Here is an 18474-nt window from a genome sequence, read left to right on the forward strand (position 1 = left end):
TTGTCCTGTTCTACTTCCTGCTAAGAGGTTAATGCAAAGGACCTGGCAACTGAAGCTTCATTGGAATGATTCATTACCCGTAGGCTTGCTGGAGGGCTGGACAAGGTGGAAAGAAGAACCGTTGCTCCTTAACAATTCAAGTCTTCCTCGGTGCTATTTAAGTGGAGGTTTTTTCCTTGATGCATCTTTTGAACTTCACCACTTTGATGATGCCTCTGAATATGGTTATGGAACAGTGTCTAATTTGAGGTAGGAGTCTGGTGACGAAGCAGGTGAATCCACTTTCATCATGGCAAAGAGTCGATGTAAAAATGTAAATGCTTTGTTTATAATGGAAGTACACTTGGCTATCAAACTAGTTTACAGGCACCCCACTTATAATAACCCGAAAGAAACAATTCAAACTTAACAGGAACAGTACATTTCTGTGTTAAGATCGGAATTGCAAGATGCTACGATCGCAGCACATGCTCATCGCCTGATCTCAAGAGAAATTAATTTGGAGATCTCTGCTTCCTTTTTCTGGACAGACTCTAAGGTCACATTCCAGTATGTACGTAAAGGCTGAGTCTTGGAAGGTTTAATACCTACGTGGCCAACAGAGTCTGCGAAATTCGAAGTATATCCCAACGCAATCAATGGAGATACTGTCAAAGTTCTCTCAACCCGGCTGATGATGCCTCTCGTGGCTTAACAGTGCATCAGTTGTTGTTGCATCAGATGGTTCAGTGGTCCAGCGTTCCTGTTGAACCCTAAAGAAAAATGGCTCAATACTGACATTGATACCTTATCAGACAGCGACCCAGGAATCAAGAATGAGAAGCCCATATTTGCGGCGACGGGACCAGAGAAGTTACAAGAGATACTCACAAGACACTCATGGTGGACAGTTCTGATGATGATTGTCTGGTTGTTGAAGTTTAAAGAGTGCCTAAGTTGTCGCAAAAGAGATGACAAGTTTGAACTCTCCAAACCCCTCACAGGGGAAGATTTGAAGCTTTCAACTGTTGCCATTGTGCAATTAGCCCAGAGCGAGGTGTTCTCTGAAGAGGTAAAGAATTTTGAGAAATGAGGAAGTGTGAATCGCTCAAGCAAGTTAGTGAAGCTTCGACCGATACTAGATAATGGCTTGGTGAGAGTGGGTGGACGCATTGGTGACTCTCCAGTCACACCTGATGCAAGGTTCCCAATGATTGTTCCACCAGTTACCCCCCTATTTAATTGCATTATAGCATCAGAAACTAGGCCATGCAGGTCAAAGTCACATTCTTGCTCAACTGAGAGAGAAGGTTTGGATTCCAAAAGGTAGGTTCTTAGTTGCTAAGATCTTGGAATCTTGTCTAAACTGCAAGAAGCAAAGAGCAGCCAGGACGGAACAGATGATGGCGGACTTACCAACATTCCGCACAACAGCCTTTGAACCCATTTTCACGCAACTGGAGTCGACCTTTTTGGCCCTTTGAACGCACACAGAGGAAGAGTAGTCGTCAAAAGAGGAGGCGTCGTGTTCACTTGTCTAAACTCTCAGGCCGTACACCTAGAATTGGCCTCCTCCTTGCAAACGGATTGTTTCATTGACATTCTAAGTAGATTCATCAGTAGACGAGGCACACATAAGACTATTCACTCCGCCAGTGGCAACAATTTTATTTGGGCAGCAAGGGAAATTAAAGAGGCCATCGATGAATTGAATAAGAAACAGATCCAAGAAGGTTGTCAGTGGCTTTTCCATCTACCCAAGGCCTCACATGCTAGTGCGGTCTGGGAGAGGCTAATCCGAAGCACTCGAACAGCCTTGCGAGCGATACATTGGAAACAGCTTAGTGGATTAGGAAGCCTTGGTCACTGTCCTTACTGAAGTTGAAGTGAATTTTATTTTCCGACCTCTTTGTATTGCCTCTGATAACCACGATGATCAGGAACCGTTGAAATCCAACCACCTACTGTTGCAGAAAGCGGTCCACAACTTACCACCAGAATCTTCTGTAAAGGAAGAATTATCCTCAAGAACGACATGTAGACAGGCAAAGCTTTTGGCTGATTACTTTTGGAAGATGTGGTTGAAGGAATACATATCGTCCTTGCAGGAGAGACAAAAGTAGCATAAGCCGCGCAGAATGAAGAAGTCGGTTATTTGGTTCTACTTGTCAAAGATTGCCAACCACGGAGCGAACGGCGAATGGCTCGTGTGAAAGTGATGTTTTTCTTGTTCTTGCTTCTTTGACACCTTTGTATGTTCGGCGTCTCTCCCTGTTTTTATGAGATAATTTGTTTGCGAATTTCTCAATAAACTCAATTGAAACAGTGACATTCCTACTACATGTACTGTTTAATTCTGATAATGGTGCTTCACATCTAAAGTATATTACGAGAACCGATATCCAAATTAAAAATTCCTTGGAGATCTTGTCAATTCCAAAACTCGAAAAGTAACAACTGTTCGTGTCAGTAGCGAAAAACGTGTTTAATGTTGTTCTCATGATTATGTGCTTCTTCCTCACAAAAATGGGGACCCCACGCAAGGTCAAATACGAGCTTACGTTGTGCGAGAAAACCAAGAAGAAAATGATATAATGGATTACAAGGCCAACGTCCAAACACAATTTAATTGTAGGCTTCAAATGATTCTCAATTGCTGTTAAGATTTAATTGAATCACTTATTAAGTAACTCAAACAAATTTTTGTGCAGTGACTAGCGCATAGCTATATAAATGTTTCAGGGACAGTTTTTATGGAGAAAAAACTTACAGCCATTGTAGATTTTTAAGTCCTGAGAACATCTTTTCTGGAAGTTGAGTTATTTTATTCTTATAAAGATATCTTAAAAATGAAAGTAGGGAAAGCAATATATAAGAACCTTCTGCCAAGCTTAGTAAAGCTAGGGGTAACGTCAAATCAAAGAAAAACTGGAGGGCAGCACATTTGCTACTTTTAAAGAAAACAATTCGGGAAATGTAAAACAAAAGGTAGCATAATAATAATAATAATAATAATAATAATAATAATAATAATAACAATAATAATAATAATAACAATAATAATAATAATAACAATAATAATAACAATAATGATGATGATGATGGTGATGATGATGATCTGAATACGGAGATTAGAAAATTATGGGGTATCAAATATCTGGAAATGGTACCGCTAGTTGTTAGTGCACTTGGTGTGGTCAGCAAAAGATAGGATACATAACTTGACAAGCTGGGGATTAGTATCGGGACGAGATTGTTGCAGGAGACAGCTTTACTGGGAACAAGGATCCTAAGGAAGGTGTTTGAAAGTTGAAGGAGAAGAAATAAATCAAATTGACCTTTGGCTTTTTGCTATGGCTCGCTCCCTTGGTGTAATGTCGGTACAACATCCACTAGAGCTAAAGCATTACCGTTATAATATTAATAATAATGATGATGATAATAACAACAACAACCACAGCAAAGGGTACCACGCAGGTCATTAAGATAGCTGCGCAGGCCTGCTCCAATCCTGCCCATACCAGGACCAGGTAGTTTCCTGCCCAATGGCCTAATATCTGCTTTGGGCTCCATACTCAGGGTAAAGACCTCCTGTGTCACAGGTAACGGTCTAAATTAATGGGCTAAAGGTGGGTGCTCTACAGAAAACCTACGGGGTGAGTGAGCGTTAGCCCTACTGATGGAAATGGGCCCACACAAGGCCAGAGAAAAGGTAAAAGTAAACGCCTCACAGTTGCTAAACTCGAAAGCATTAAGACAAGCACATCATCTTCCCCAAGTGATGAACAGACCCAAAGTACTTGTGCCAAGGAAACTAAGACTCCGTCTGAAAGATCTGAAAAAGCAGTGGACCCACAAAATACTGAAAAAATAGATTTGGGCGAGAAGGTCCCAGAAATGAAAGCTGGCATATTAAGAAAATAACAAAACAAATTGTGAAGGAACAAGAAGTGGCTGAAAGACCCATCTTGCAAAAGATAAAGAAAGATCGCCGTGTTAATGAGAAAATCGCAACTGCCAATTTAGCTACCTATCTATAACATTTCCCAAATTTTAATTTTGTTTCCTTTTTCCAATCGAGTGTTCCATTTCGTCGGAAAAATGTCGTTATTCGATTTTGTTCCTGTTAGGGTTAGGTTAGGGTTACGTCTCTACCGGTATTATTATTATTGTTATTATTATTATTTATTTTTTAGAGTAGTAGTAGTAGTAGTAGTAGTAGTAGTAGTAGTAGTAGTAGTAGTAGTAGTAGTAGAATGTTCATTAGCTGTTGCCTAAATGAGAAAATTCAGTCTATACACGTCATACACGTTAAACACGCCATCCACGCCATGCTGGAAAAGGACTTCAAAAACAGAGTTGTACAAAATTCAGTCCATAAACGCTATACGCACTGAACATGCCATCCACGCCATGCTGGGAAAGGACTTCAAATTCATGGTTCTGCAACATTCTTTCCATACACGCTATACACGCTTAAAACGCCATCCACGCCTTGATCAAAAAGAACTTGGGTGTCGACTTAACTGCATAACAAGGTTTAGAGTTCTTTCGACTACAAGGTGGCGCGCAATGCATCTTGGATGATACATTGAGGGAACCAATATCACCCTTGATTTACTACCTTCCCAGCAGTGAGTTTACAGTGTGCATGGACAGCACTCGTTATTGTCATGCAACATATATGGCGTACTTGGCGTGTAGGGCGAGTATGGCCAAAATATATGCAAACACACCCACACGCTCTCCATATCTCGTTTTCATTTTATTAATTTATTTCCAACACATCCTCCCTACCTTATCCTTCATTGCCCTCCCCTACCCTACATGCTTGTTTTAATATGGCAAGCTTGTTCCTGATTGGCTCTTCAGTGTTTTCGGCTCACCGGGGTCAATTTTGGTCATGATGCGGGCACAAAGCATCTTGGCCGATAGTCAAAATCCGCCAAATCCGTGAAATCCGATGTTTAACCCCATTAAAGTTGACAATGCGCATTTGGCATCATTCTTTTTGTTTTGGTGGATTTCCCGGAAATTCCGGATATTGAGCGGATGTTGAGAGTCATCTAGTTCTTTAATTTCAGTTTAATAGTCCAGTACTTTTCGGTTTGATAGTTATTGATATTCTTGTTACCATTCTCTCTCAAGATATAACTGGAGAGGAACCAAGAAACAGGGGAAACGATCTGTCTATCTACCTATTCTATCTATCTTTTTTAAAATTAAAAAAAAGGAAAGAGGATCAAACATCTAGAAAAGAGAACAAATTTTTAAAAAACGCTACAACATTTAAAAAAACTGTACATATGCCACCTGCTAAAGAAATCCTATTAAAGTAATTTAAAGCGAAGGCACAAAGCAGGGGTGGATCCAGAAATTACAGAAAGAGGGGGGCCCCCACACGCCCTCTATCCGAGAAATTCACGTTATTGACGTATATCTATCAAGGCAAAATATATTTGAAATACGAAAAGCTCTGAAACTGAACTAATCATATCTAAAGTAAAGAAGCCTGATGTACACTGTGCCACATAAAAGTGGGTTGGTTACAAAAGCTCTTTAAATACAGGGGCAAAAGAAGGGGAGCCTGGGCCTACTGGGCCCACCCCTAAATTCGCCCTTTCAAAGAGTAAGAAGATTTGAAAAGACCAACCAACACTAGCACCAAAATAATATCTTCAAACAAGTTCTACCGAGAATTAGGGAAGAAGAAGTTTGATGTGAATGAACCACCAACATCTGATGAAGTTGAACAGTTTTGATTGAAATCTGGGAAAATGTGAAATCCCATAATGAAGCCGCAGGATGGATAAGAAAACAAAAGGAGCTAAAGAAGCAACTAGAAAACCAACCATGGAGAGCATTAGATGGTGAGGAGGTCATCCATGGCATTAAAAAAAAGAGCTAGCAACTGGAAATCACAGGGAAAAGACAAAGTCACCACCTTCTGGCTTTAAAACCTTGTAAGCAACTACGATGATATGCCAAAAGCCTAGACAAGCACAATTGAAAATCCAGAAGGAACACCTCAATGGCTTACAGAAGGCCTTACATATTTACTTCCAAAGACAAAAGAAACAACAAACCCAGAGAACTACAGGCCTATAAGTTGTCTCTCAACGATGTACAAGATCCTCAATCCATTATTGCAAAAAGAGTCAATACATTCTTAAACGAACGCCAGTTTTTACCAACAAAACAAAAGGATGCAAAAAAGGAAGCTACAGTGTAGGGCTGTAAAGATCAGCTACTAATCAGCAAGATGATATTGGAAGAATGAAAGACAAGGAAATGTATGTTTTTCACCAGCCTGGAGGTCCGTATGTGGAAAAAATGTGCCAAGGTCTCGAGTACCGTGCCGAGGGCAGTACGCGAGACTGAGTATATAGTTTTTCCCTATACGGACCGCCCAAGGCCGGCGAATAACCTATTTAATTTTTCTTTTTTTGGCCGAAATGGTGTGCTGGTGGCGAACCTACTGCTTAAGTCTGGCCTGTAATGCTTATTATCAAAAGAGAAATATCAGGCAATACCACAATGATCGGGTGATTCTGTTCAGAATATTTATTAATTTGTTTACACTGTTTACTTTAAAAAAGCATTTAAAAGGCTATAAAAAATCTATTTTTGTCCTAACCAACACCGGTCAATTACAAATTGCAGTAAAAATGGCATTCTGACGAATCAAATTCTTTTCGTTGTCAATTGTCCGCCAGTAAAAGGAGCAAGGATATATTGGAGACACGATTCGTAACAAAACTGTTGCTTTAATCAATCAGAGCGATAGCAGACAACCGAGGGAGTACAGACAGACGAGGAAAAACAGCAAGAGCCCGGATCCTGAGTAAGCGTTAACCTAACATGTGACTGGCCAGTTTTGGCGTGACTTCCTTTTCTTCCTCCCTAAGATTATCAAAATGTGCTACGAGCTGCATGGGTAGATAAGAAACGTCGAGGTGCAAGAAACGGACTAATGGAAACAGATGTAGAACTGATATCTAAAACTAACAACGTTCACTCTTTTTCATTCTTTTTAGTTAGAGTCCACAACAAAGTCATTGTAACGTGCTGGACGGCGTTGTACGAATGTGGATCTGCGGTGTGGTTGACTTGTATTGGGGGTCACTGTTGCTAGCGGTGGAGTCTATCACTGGGTTGGGGTGGGTCCTTTCGCATGGCTCATGTCAGGTAGCGGGAAGGCTGTCATCAGGAATTTCCTGAGTAGCAGGAGTCGAGATTGTGCTGGGTATGACCGGTAAAACTCAAAAAACTCAATTAAAACAGTGACATCCCTTCTACACGTACTGTTTAAGAAAATAATTAAATCATTACTCGAACCTACAAATTAAAAATTCCTTGGAGATCTTGTCAATTCCAAAACTCGAAAAGTAACACCTGTTCGTGTCAGTAGCGAAAACCGTGTTTAATATTGTTCTTATAATTATGTGCTTCTTCCTCACAAAAATGGGGACCCCACGCAAGGTCAAATACGAGCTTGCGTTGTGTGAGAAAACCAAGAAGAAAAATGATGTAATGGATTACAAGGCCAAGGTCCAAACACAATTTAATTGTAGGCTTTAAATGATTCTCAATTGCTGTTGAGATTTAATTTAATTAAGCAGCTTTGAATCACTTATTAAGTAACTCAAACAAATCTTTGTGCAGTGACTAGCGCATAGCTATATAAATGTTTCAGCGACAGTTTTTATGGAGAAAATACTTACAGCAATTGCAGATTTTTAAGTCCTGAGAACATCTTTTCTGGAAGTTGAGTTATTTTATTATTGTGAAGATATATAAAAATGAAAGTATGAAAAGCAATGTATAAGAACCTTCTGCCAAGCTAAGTAAAGCTAGGGGGAACGTCAAATCAAAGAAACACTGGAGGGCAGCACATTAAGTCGCTACTTTTAAAGATCACGAGGCTGTATCATCTTTGGATATCGGTTGATAGAAGACTATTTTTTTCAAACGGGACCCGGTAGAAATCAGATCTCTTCACACGTTAGGATGGGCTTCGAGAGCCAACAAAGGTTTTGATGTGGCAGCAAGAGCCAGCTAAGGACTATTATGATCCAGAAGGCATGTCTGAAGTCAACTACATAGAATTCACGACTATGGCTATGAAGCCACTTTGGCCAAAGAGTTTGTCACCTGTGCAGCCGGGTACAACCTCGTTGTCATGTGGGAGTGTGACTGGGATCGCCTCAAACAACGCCTCGGCCAGATGTTAAGAGGAACACCTAGGTGGTTATTCATGTCATACGTATTGTACTCCTCGGGGAGCAGGTATGGCGCAGTGGTAAAAGCACCACCCAAGAGCGACCCCACCACCTGCCAGGCTGGTCTGAGACTGCTAGGGGGGCAATGCATTCTACTTTATAGATTCTACAGATTCAGTGATTTACAAGTGGTGGCCTGGGCAACCTGAGATTCCATTGAGTAGTTTTCTCGGGGACATGACGGATGAACTGGAGGACCCGGAAGATTACCTTGAGGAGTTTATGTCAGGAGTCCCAAGAACTATGGTTATCGCACCCACAAAGGAAAATCTTGCTGCAAAGTGCGTAGCTTCACGCTCAACAATCGGGGCTGACGGCAGCTCAACTAGGACATTCTCAAACAGAACGTGCTACAAGAATTGCGAAATCCTTTCGATGGACCGCGGCAGATGCCCGTGTTCAACCCACATTTCATCACGCGAGAGAAAAACTACCAGCTGGAAACGGCCACCCAAACCAGACGCTACCAGCTGGTCTTAAACAAACGAGCTGTCGACCCCAACACGGCCAAATCCTATCCATTCGGGTACCTTGCAGACCATCCTGACACCCTTGCTCAGGTTTCAACAACCGCAAGCACGGCTCCAGACCGCACAACAAGCAGCAGAGCAAGTAGCCGAGCAACGACGCCTAGATGCCGAGCATGTTCGCCCGCAGCAAGAAGCAGGATCCACCAGACGTTGACGGGCTCGGAAACGTAAACAGTGGCGACAGCGGAAAACTGACCCAGATTTTATTAAGCGGGAACAAGAAGGCGATCGCCAGTGCAAAAAGAGACGTTTTGAGTTTTTCTGGACGATTCATTACAATCATAACGGCTTTACTCCTTTAGTAACAAGGAGAGTTAGTTGTTGTCATTCTTTTTTGTTGGGACGGGACGGTCATTCTGACCTCTACACGTTCCTACTTGTTACATTATGGTTTGTCAATAAAAACCGTTTTGCGTTATGTTAGCGTGATATCTGGTCCGCGTGACACTTGATCTGATTTAGAAGGTCACTTTTGGTGCACTTCTGGTCATGCATCATCCTCTGATTGGTTCAATTCCCTCCGCTTTCCTGCCAAAACAACATGGCAGATGGTTAATGAAAGGGATCGCGTTCTGATTGGTCCATTCGTTTCACGGGGTGCTGGTACATGATCATACCTTCTGATTGGCTGACAGCTATTCAAGCCAGGTTTACTACTGACCAAAATAAGACAAACAAGTGGCTCAGAAGCAGTGGACTAAAAGCTGAAACAGAAGGCCTAATAATTGCGGCACTGATCCTACGTGCAGGATATGCAACGGATATGATGAAACGATAGACCACACTGTGTCATCGTGTCCGGAACTTGCAAAAACTATATTCAAACACTAGAAGGCAGCAAGATAAATACATTGGTAGATATGTCAACGCTATAATATTCAGGTGTCGGGTAACTGGTATAAACAAGAGCTAGCAACTGTCACTGGAAATGAAAAAGGGAGCCGTACTGTTTAAGAAATATAAAATCATTAGCCGAACTTATTACAAATTCCTCCTTGAAAGGGTTATAAATTAGCTGCTGAGAGTTCATTTAAATAGCTGTGAGTCACTCATTAAGTAAAGTCTCCGCTTACGAGCCAGAAGGCTCATCAGGCCGGCGCTTATCTCCGGTTTCTGTAGCATGAAGCGACAATCGATCAACTCGATTAACTCGATCAAATCTCTGTGGAGTGACCAGGTGCTTATCTATATAATTTGTGACGGTTTATGTGGAGGAGAGAACTTACAGCCGTTGTAGACTTGTGAGTCCTAAGAACATCTTTTCTGGGAGTTGAGTTATTTTATTGTCCTTAAGATCTCTAGAAATGAAAGCAGGGAAAGCAATATGTAAGAAACCTTCTGCAAAGCTAAGCTAGCGTTGCAGTAAGTTATCTTAATAGTACTATTTAAGGTGATTGCTCAGAAAGAGGAAAAAGTTGTCGAACGATTTTCTTGAAACTTTCCCTGAATGCTCCCTACTAATCCCCGTTTTGAGAACTACAATAAAGAAGATAAGTCACCATGCTTGCTTAAGAGATATTATGGGCCAATCTTACCCCATTGATGCCTGTACTGACACTAATCACGCGCGTTATTTAATCGGCTCAGGGTACATTTTGCGGTAGCTAAACGAGAGGGTTTTTAAAGTAACACTTGAAAAAACACCTGATAGGTAGAAAGTCAGAGCACATGATACAATGTCTTATATAGTTTATGGAAAAATCACAACTTACAACGACGTCAACTCAAAACGTTTCTAGAGTCGTTCTTTTCAGGATCATAATTGACATCCTTCGAAGGGGTTTTGTGTACGTTTTTAGTCATATCTTTTTTTCTTCCGATAATATTTTTAAAACTTTTTTTATTTAAAGGGGAGAATTTGTACACCAAAATTATGCCATAAAAGATATAGGTCGCCGCACTCGTTTAAGAGTAAAACACCTTCGTACCTGTCTATATTGATTTTCGTAGATCGAAGCAACAAAGTTCAACATGTTGTTGGAATGCGCATGCTTATTCGCAAAGAGTTGTGGGTCATCGACAACTTCTCTCGCGTGCTTTGAGAACTGTTTCAGCGTGTATGATCCACTTACACCATATTTACAATGTTTCAAATTTGGCCAATTTATAAATATCGACACACCGTATGCGCGGTACAGGATGCGCAGTGCAAAACTGAGGAATCACCTCAAAGTATATTAAGCAAAACGATGAGACCGCTGCAATTAATCCCCATTTCGCTTTTATTCTGGTTCATTTGCAGAATTTGCTGATCCCAGCTTTACTCAATGCTAATAACGGAGCTCCGCGCGTGCGGAGCACCATAGCTAACTTTTTATGGGAACCCATTGATGTAAGAAAATTTGTTTTTATAGCCATGACGTCATGAACGTCCGTAAGTGTACGTACGGCCGCCCCTCCATGTATGCCAATGTGACCAGTATCACGTAACCGTATCACGGGCTCAAGTTTAGAGCTCATCGAGGAGGCAATACTCCAGTTTATTATTCCACTATTACGTCATTTTACCATATTTGGTCAAGAGAACGCGCAAAATATGAGACGGTATTACACCGTAGAACAGAGCAAATACAGACGGAACTGGAGTTTTTGATGAACGAAATTGTTTTCAACACGATACAAAGCCCGAGAATTTAGCTTGTCATCGCTTGTCTATTGTCATTTCGTTTATACAATCAAATAAAGGACATTTGGCTGGCTTTCTGTGCCGTTTACATTGTTCGCAAGCGCCCTAAAGGACAGATGATGCATTTTTTTTAGAAACGCTCTTACCAAATAAAATTGAAGCAAAATAACACCTTTCTGTATAGTGGAATAATCAACCTCTTATCCGATGGTTTAACATATAATACGGGCGGATATTTTGCTCATTGCTCGTAACGCAACTCGCAAAATATCCGCCCGTATTATATTATATGTTAAACCATCGAATAAGATGTATTTACACTAAAGCTAGTTTACAGCATACATCTTTGATATTGGACGTCAATGTTATGGTCAATTGACACATGTCAAACCAAGGTATCCGCTGACCAGTATCACGTGACGATATCGCGGGCTCAAGTAAGACGTTATCAAGGTCAGCTGTTTTTTTTTTAAGTTGACCGCTGACCCGGGACTGGTTGTTGATTGGATCGTAGGATCAATCCAGGTCAGACACTCACACTCACACTTGAACGAGGCTTAATTTTTCGCGCTCTTTCTGTGGCTCGACGCGGCTGCACAGCCATGCTACGTCAGCAAAGCTCTTGACAGTCAATGCTTTTCGTGTTCAGGTACGGTTTGGAAAATATATTTTTCTTGCATTTTTCTCTGGTTTCAATCCAGGTTTAACATAATATAGCTGTAGTTATTCAAGTCAAGCATTGGAGGGATATAAACTTAAAGCTGAGTGTTTATTTTTAATTTGTCTAGGGCTTCTTTTTGCTCTGAAGTGCAGTTTTTGGTATGTCTTAAGATTTTTAATTTCGAATCTGCTAAGGTTGCAAGATGCCTGAACGGCCTATGTCAGAAGAACAGAAACGAAAGAAGAGAGAAAGAGAACGAGAACGACAAAACGGTGCACCAGTAATAGCTTAAAGTTGGTGGAAGCATAGGCATCCCAAGCTCGCGTCACTACAGACAGCCGTTGAGAATTTAAACGCGGTATAAGACTTTGTATGGAAAATAAAATACCGTCGATTATGAAGCCTAAAAAATGCTCAATTTAACGTTCATTCAATAAAATGAATAAAAATGACTTACCTCTGGTGTATTCTTGTGCCTTTTGGAGATTATTTTACCGTTTCGGGAAGCCCGTGTTTTCAATGTATTGTTCTAAGACGAAGTCTACTTCGTCTTAGAAAATTAGCTTTCGATTGTTGATGTGATGGCCGATTACTTCATGTAAGCTAACCTTTTTAAAATGGCTGCTTAGACTTAAATACTGTTGAACAATGCTGTTTAAAATGGGTGTTGAGGCTTAAGTAAGCACTATTTCAGATTCCGCTTACACATTGATCAACAGTACTCATTCGAAATAGTATTTTTAGGGTACTCCATTTGGTTAGTCCATAGGGTACTCCATGGAGTAGGGCTCCGCGTTTTGTCCTCTCCCCAACCACAGCGACCATTCGATCAAGTGCAAACACGCATTTTAGAAATATCTTTTGGACTACATAATTATGAGCATAAATTATTAACAAATTTTCCCTTATCACAGTCTCATTAAATTAAAAGTAAATGGTAAAAATCAATAGATGTAGGTTAAGAGGCCTACTTTTAAACAGCGGAACCGGTTATGTGCTTTGGTTGAGTTACAAATTCAGTCTTCTTTCATGCACCGGTGACATTTCAAACTATGAAACTAAACTCGATATTTGTCCCCGCAGCAAAGAGGCAACCTAGAAGTCCCCGCGTAAAACGGGAAAATATGTAAATTAATTTGTAAATGGGTAGATATTGTATAGGGGAAAGCAATCTTGATTTGCTCAACCGAGCGCGCAAGGAAGGTGGTATCGGTATTGTTCACCTAGTTCGCGAGGTGTCCTGGGTAACTTGAGCCACGAAGCAGAACGATATCGAAGGTTCAGCATAGCGATTAAAGGTGAGTAATTTTTAAATATTTACAGCGCCCCTTTTACTTCGAAAATCAAAGATTACAGTATCTGATAGAAAATCATATTGCCTGGGTCAGCAGTCGATTTTTCAGGCACAAATCATAAACAGGGGCGACGATTTGTCAGACAGAAATGAAATCAGAAACAGGGGCAACAGACTAGACCACAATTAACTGCTAGATGCAACCTCAGAAAACAAAAGCATATAAATTGCTTTTCAATCAATCGATGAGCTCTAAACGTGAACCCGCGATATGATCACGTGATACTGGACAGCGAATGCCTTGTTTTGACAGGTGTCAATTGACTATAACATGGTTGTCTAAATCAAAGATTATGCTGTAAACTAGCAGGAGTAAATGGCCGTCATGTTGAGCACAAGCTCTAACCCTAACCCTAACCCTAACTTTAGAAGGGTTAGCTTAGTAGGCCAATCTCCAAATGCAATTTAGTTGTAGACCTAAAAGGGTTATCAACTACTTAATTCTCAGATTTTATTTAAAATAGTTGTTTGAGTCACTTAGTTATAACTAAGTCAAACAAACCTTTGTGACCAGGCACACAGTGATATATATATTTTTTGAAAGATTATTTGGGGCACAACACTTACAGCCATCGCAGACTTGTGATCCCTGAGAAAACCTTTTCTGGGAGTTCACTTATTTCATTGTCACCAAGCCGTCTAGAAATAAAAGCATGGAAAGCAATGTATAAGAAATTTGTTCTAATTTATCTCAGTGCCAATTTTAAAGGCCTACTTGGCAACGTACATAATTATAATTGAGCGACAACAGTTCAATGAGTCCTAATGTAGCTTGCCTGATTCATCAGCTGGGAATCAGATAGTATAGTTTCGAATATCCTGGCGACACTGTAATATGCCGTGGGTGGGGAGAAGCTTCTAACAAAACCTTGGTGAAAACTTTAGCTTGAGTTCCTACGAGAGCTGATTATTCACTGTTCAACCTGGTTCTAAGAAATAACACCGAACGCTAACTTGATTCAGAAAGTTAAGTTTCTATTTCTAAGACTCTCTGTCGAACGGCATACTTTGTGCGCGTTTAAGTTTTTGTTCTGCTTGACGAAGCCACTCGGAAGAAAATAAGCGACAATTTGTCTGCTTTCCTTTAAGCGAACTGAAGAGAAGTTGGCTTGAAAAATAGAAATGTATATTTCCAATAAAGAAAGGAAAGCGCGACTCTAACACTAATCAAAGTTAACGCGGCCCACATCGCAACTGCAATTCAAATATAAAACAGACACCGACAAAGTACATGTTTGTCGTCGATTCTCCGTTGTTGTAAAAAGAGGATGGACGTTTTTTTATAACAATGTGAAAAAGAAATTATGCTATTTTGTTCGACAATAATTTGTGTCAATCAGTTGTTCATAAAGACGGCTGCAACCGTTGCAATCGAGTCACATACACAAACGGCTTGCTTGCGTTCCTTGGTCAACACCAGGAACGTTTGACCCCGACATATAAAAGCTTTGTAAGACACAAAATCATTTCAGCCATAGTTTGTCTGATATAAGATCAAGATTTCCGGAACAACTTCCGAAAAATTCATACAGAGAGTCTTTATAATAATAAGGTCCTAAATATCAAACAAAAATGGACAAGATTACCATTCGGTATCAATAGACTTTTGTGATGTAGTTAAAGTTCTCAAACTGGAGGGGGTTTGAAAACCCTATGGCGAAGACTTGCTTTTAATTATTTTGAAAGGCTAATTAAAAGTAATGCTCTTTGGTGAACACAACATGCATAAATGCATGGCGATAAACTTGCAGCTCTTTTAGTTTCGGAGTCGTTATTACCAATTTTTAACTCGGATAGCCGAATATCAACAATCACCTCGTCTCTTTTCCGGATGAAGGGAGGAAGAACGTAACAGGAAATGGATACTGTATTACCATTACTCTATAATTATGTCCTAAAGTGATAAATGGTAAGGTTTCTTTAATTTTGAATATGATTGTTCCGATTTAAAAAAGAAGGCATTACGAAGCATACGACGTCGTTGAAAGGCAATATCATATTGTATCTCTCTTGTGGTTCCCCATCCGGATACGACTTAACTTTCAATGAACGTTTGTTTTACAATTTAGCTAATAACCATATCAACATTTAGCGTGCTGTGAAAAAGAAATGAACTCAGAAATGATCAACATGTCATCCTCTATGCCAATGTTTCCCGATTTCATTTTATTTTCTTTAATCTGTCTGGGTTTCGTGTTTTATTAGTAACCACAAATTCTCTCGGGGAGCTGTCTACGTTGTATGATTTGTTTGTTTTTATTTCATCTTGTTTTTTTCTCCACTCTACTATTTTTTAAGACAGCATACTATGCACTTTGTTACAATATGATAGTCAGGGGAGAGGAGAGGGGCACACTTAACCAACCTAACTAATATCGTGCCCCCACCTAATATCGTTTCCAGTGTGTACAGTGTTGTTATGTTGACAACAACTTTCCTTCTTAAATCAAATAAAAACATAAACATAAAACATCGTGCAACATTTTTTAAGCAACAAATGTTGCACGATATTGAACCGTTCGGTTTTTTTTTTAAGGATAATTGGTTCTCCAAACCATGGTGTTCCCGCAACGTCCCTAGGAAAAAAAAGTTAGTCAACAAATTTTGGAACCGGGGTTTCCCCAGATGGGAAACAGCCTCTGGAAAATTCAGCTCCTATGTATTCTTCAGCGACAAAGGTTCGCGGTAGGCCACTCTCTTTAGATGATGTTCCATCTGAAGTAAATTCAAAGTGTAACTTTTCTGGAATTGGACATCTCAAAGATAGGATGGATTCGGTCATGGTCGGGATATATTTTTATTCCTCAAGACTCTTAAAGAATGATAATTAGAGTAATTACTTATGCTTATAATTAAATAGGAGAGGACAGAGCGAATAAAATACCTACAGAGCATTTGAAAAAGGGCCTAGATGACTTTTTCTGCCCGATTTTCAGTTTTCATCAATTTTATTCATTATTGAAGGCCAGGATTGCTTAATTATAAAAGATATCATGAGATTAAATATAATTTAGCAGTTCAGCCCTTCAATAAGAAATATCTTTGAGCAAAAGTAAAAATTGCACGAAAATAGTCACCTGCTAGGTTTTCAATCTATTTTTTATTTAAATGACTGGATGGCTGCAAGAGCAATAGACTTGGAATTATTTGTAAAAACACTTTTCAATCACATGAAGATGATACAACATTAAGTAGCTACGGATTTCAAGTTTTAAGCCCACTTAAGTATAGATTTTTATCAAGATAAAATTAGTCCAAGAAGTTTTAAGACAGATGACACAATAAGGCCCCAGGAAAGTGTCAATGCGCTTGCAAAGCACAGACAAAAGGCAATGGTGTTTAGATCTGTTAAAATATGATGGTGTAACGAACTAGTGAGCAACCAAGCAAGCAAACCAATATTTTACGTGTAGCAGAAGGGTCATTCCATCGGTGGATACTACAGTTTCGTTTTCTTTCACTGGCCAAAAGGAGACGCTAGTTGGGCATGGTAAGTGAGCAAAAAGCAATAAAATAACAGCAGAGCTTGTCAGGGTTAAAGTGAAATGCACATACTGTTTTGTTGAACCATGCACGTGAAACAGAAGGCTTAATCGACGTAGCGTGGTTATCCAATAGTACATTCCAGTCCTTACAAAATCCATTGCTTTCTAGAGCCAAACACAGTCAGCAAAAATGAGGTTAGTTTGTGATGTGAAAGGTTCAAACTCCAGCCAGAATATATTCTGCCTTTCTGAGTAACTTTTAAAAGTGCGTTGTAATTACAGAAAGACTTGCAAGGTGAAGTTGCTGGCCCAGGCATACTCGATCTCTAACTGTCATGATCGATGGATGGTTGTTGACGAAGACAGCATTTGTTGGGCTGTTATCGAGCTATTTCACCGTCTGGTGGTAGACAGACATCATTAAGTCTTGAAGCCCGCAAGTCAAATTCACCTCTTAAAGAACTAAGGGGTCTTGAGCCAGACGGAGTCAGGTTATGGTGAGGTTCCAAGCGGCTGGTGGCGTAAATTGTTGAAAGCTCTGGAAAGAAAGAAAAGCAGCGGAACTCGGGGCCCATTTGCCTTGTGTTGTGCTACTTTTAGATTGAATTCCGTGGCCCCAATGGACACTTCACTATACTATAACTGAATCTTGTTTATTTGCAGGGGATCCATTTTCGAAGACGGGAAATGATTACCCACAAAGCAACAGTAAAGTAAAAGGTGCAAGTATATAGGCAGGCTGGCATGGCGTGCTTGAGAAGGACAGATGAAATGGGCCGTATCTGTGAGATTAAGAGCTAATGAGCTGCGATTTGGCACGCGATTACGTTTCGATCAGTGCACCTTGGCGATGCACAAGCGCGTGCGATCCGTGTCCTTGAATTGCTTCCTGTGGAGCCGGTGAAACATCGGTCATACTCCGTATCTCAACTGGCCGTATCTCTGTGAGATTGAGAGCTACACACCCTTTGACTCACCTGTTCTTGTTCTTCTGATGAGTCCTTGGAAGGATAAGTTAGTGGTGAGTAGGGTGATTGTCGAGGAAGTGCTTCCACCTGGGGTAGGGATTTGGTGGGATCTCCCTGGGATATGTAAGCCCACCACCTAGGGGAAACGGTTCTCCTCCATTGTGGTGGAAGCTGCTCAATCCTGTAGTTTCCACAATGAGGTGGCTACATACCTAGGGTAGTGGTGGTTTGCCTGGAAAGTTCTCCCACACCCTTCCCCATGGATGTTGCTTGCTAGACGTCACCGTACTGGCCCATTGATTCGTTCTTGGGATTTGTCAGTCTGAACTGAATTTTCCAAAAGTATTTGTTATGTTATTGAAGGGCTGAACTGCTCAATTATATTTAATATCGTGATACCTTTTGTAATTTGGCAATCCAGACCTTCTGTAATAAATAAATTTGATGAAAACTTAAAATCGGTTTTACACTAAAAGCCCCTCTATAGTTGGAAATTATTAATATTTGAAAGTTTTCAAGCAAGCAACCGTGGACAGTAAAATCTAATTGCACATTAAGAAGGCTGGTTTGGGTATCGAAATATATAGCT

General features: G+C 40.3%; 1 protein-coding gene across 1 annotated transcript in view; it reads right to left on the reverse strand.

Annotated features, from left to right (window-relative positions):
- Positions 1-10013: 10013 nt before the first annotated feature.
- Positions 10014-18474, reverse strand: part of LOC138036041 (slit homolog 1 protein-like) — a 35257-nt gene continuing 26796 nt past the window's right edge. Inside the window, exons 4-5 of the mRNA XM_068882413.1 lie at positions 14000-14071; positions 10014-10089 (exon numbers count right to left, since the gene is read on the reverse strand). Coding sequence (XP_068738514.1) covers positions 10014-10089; positions 14000-14071 — 148 coding nt within the window. The remainder of the gene's footprint in view (positions 10090-13999; positions 14072-18474) is intronic.

The sequence above is a fragment of the Montipora capricornis genome, unplaced genomic scaffold (assembly GCF_036669925.1).
Source record: "Montipora capricornis isolate CH-2021 unplaced genomic scaffold, ASM3666992v2 scaffold_454, whole genome shotgun sequence".
Taxonomy (NCBI): Eukaryota; Metazoa; Cnidaria; class Anthozoa; order Scleractinia; family Acroporidae; genus Montipora; species Montipora capricornis.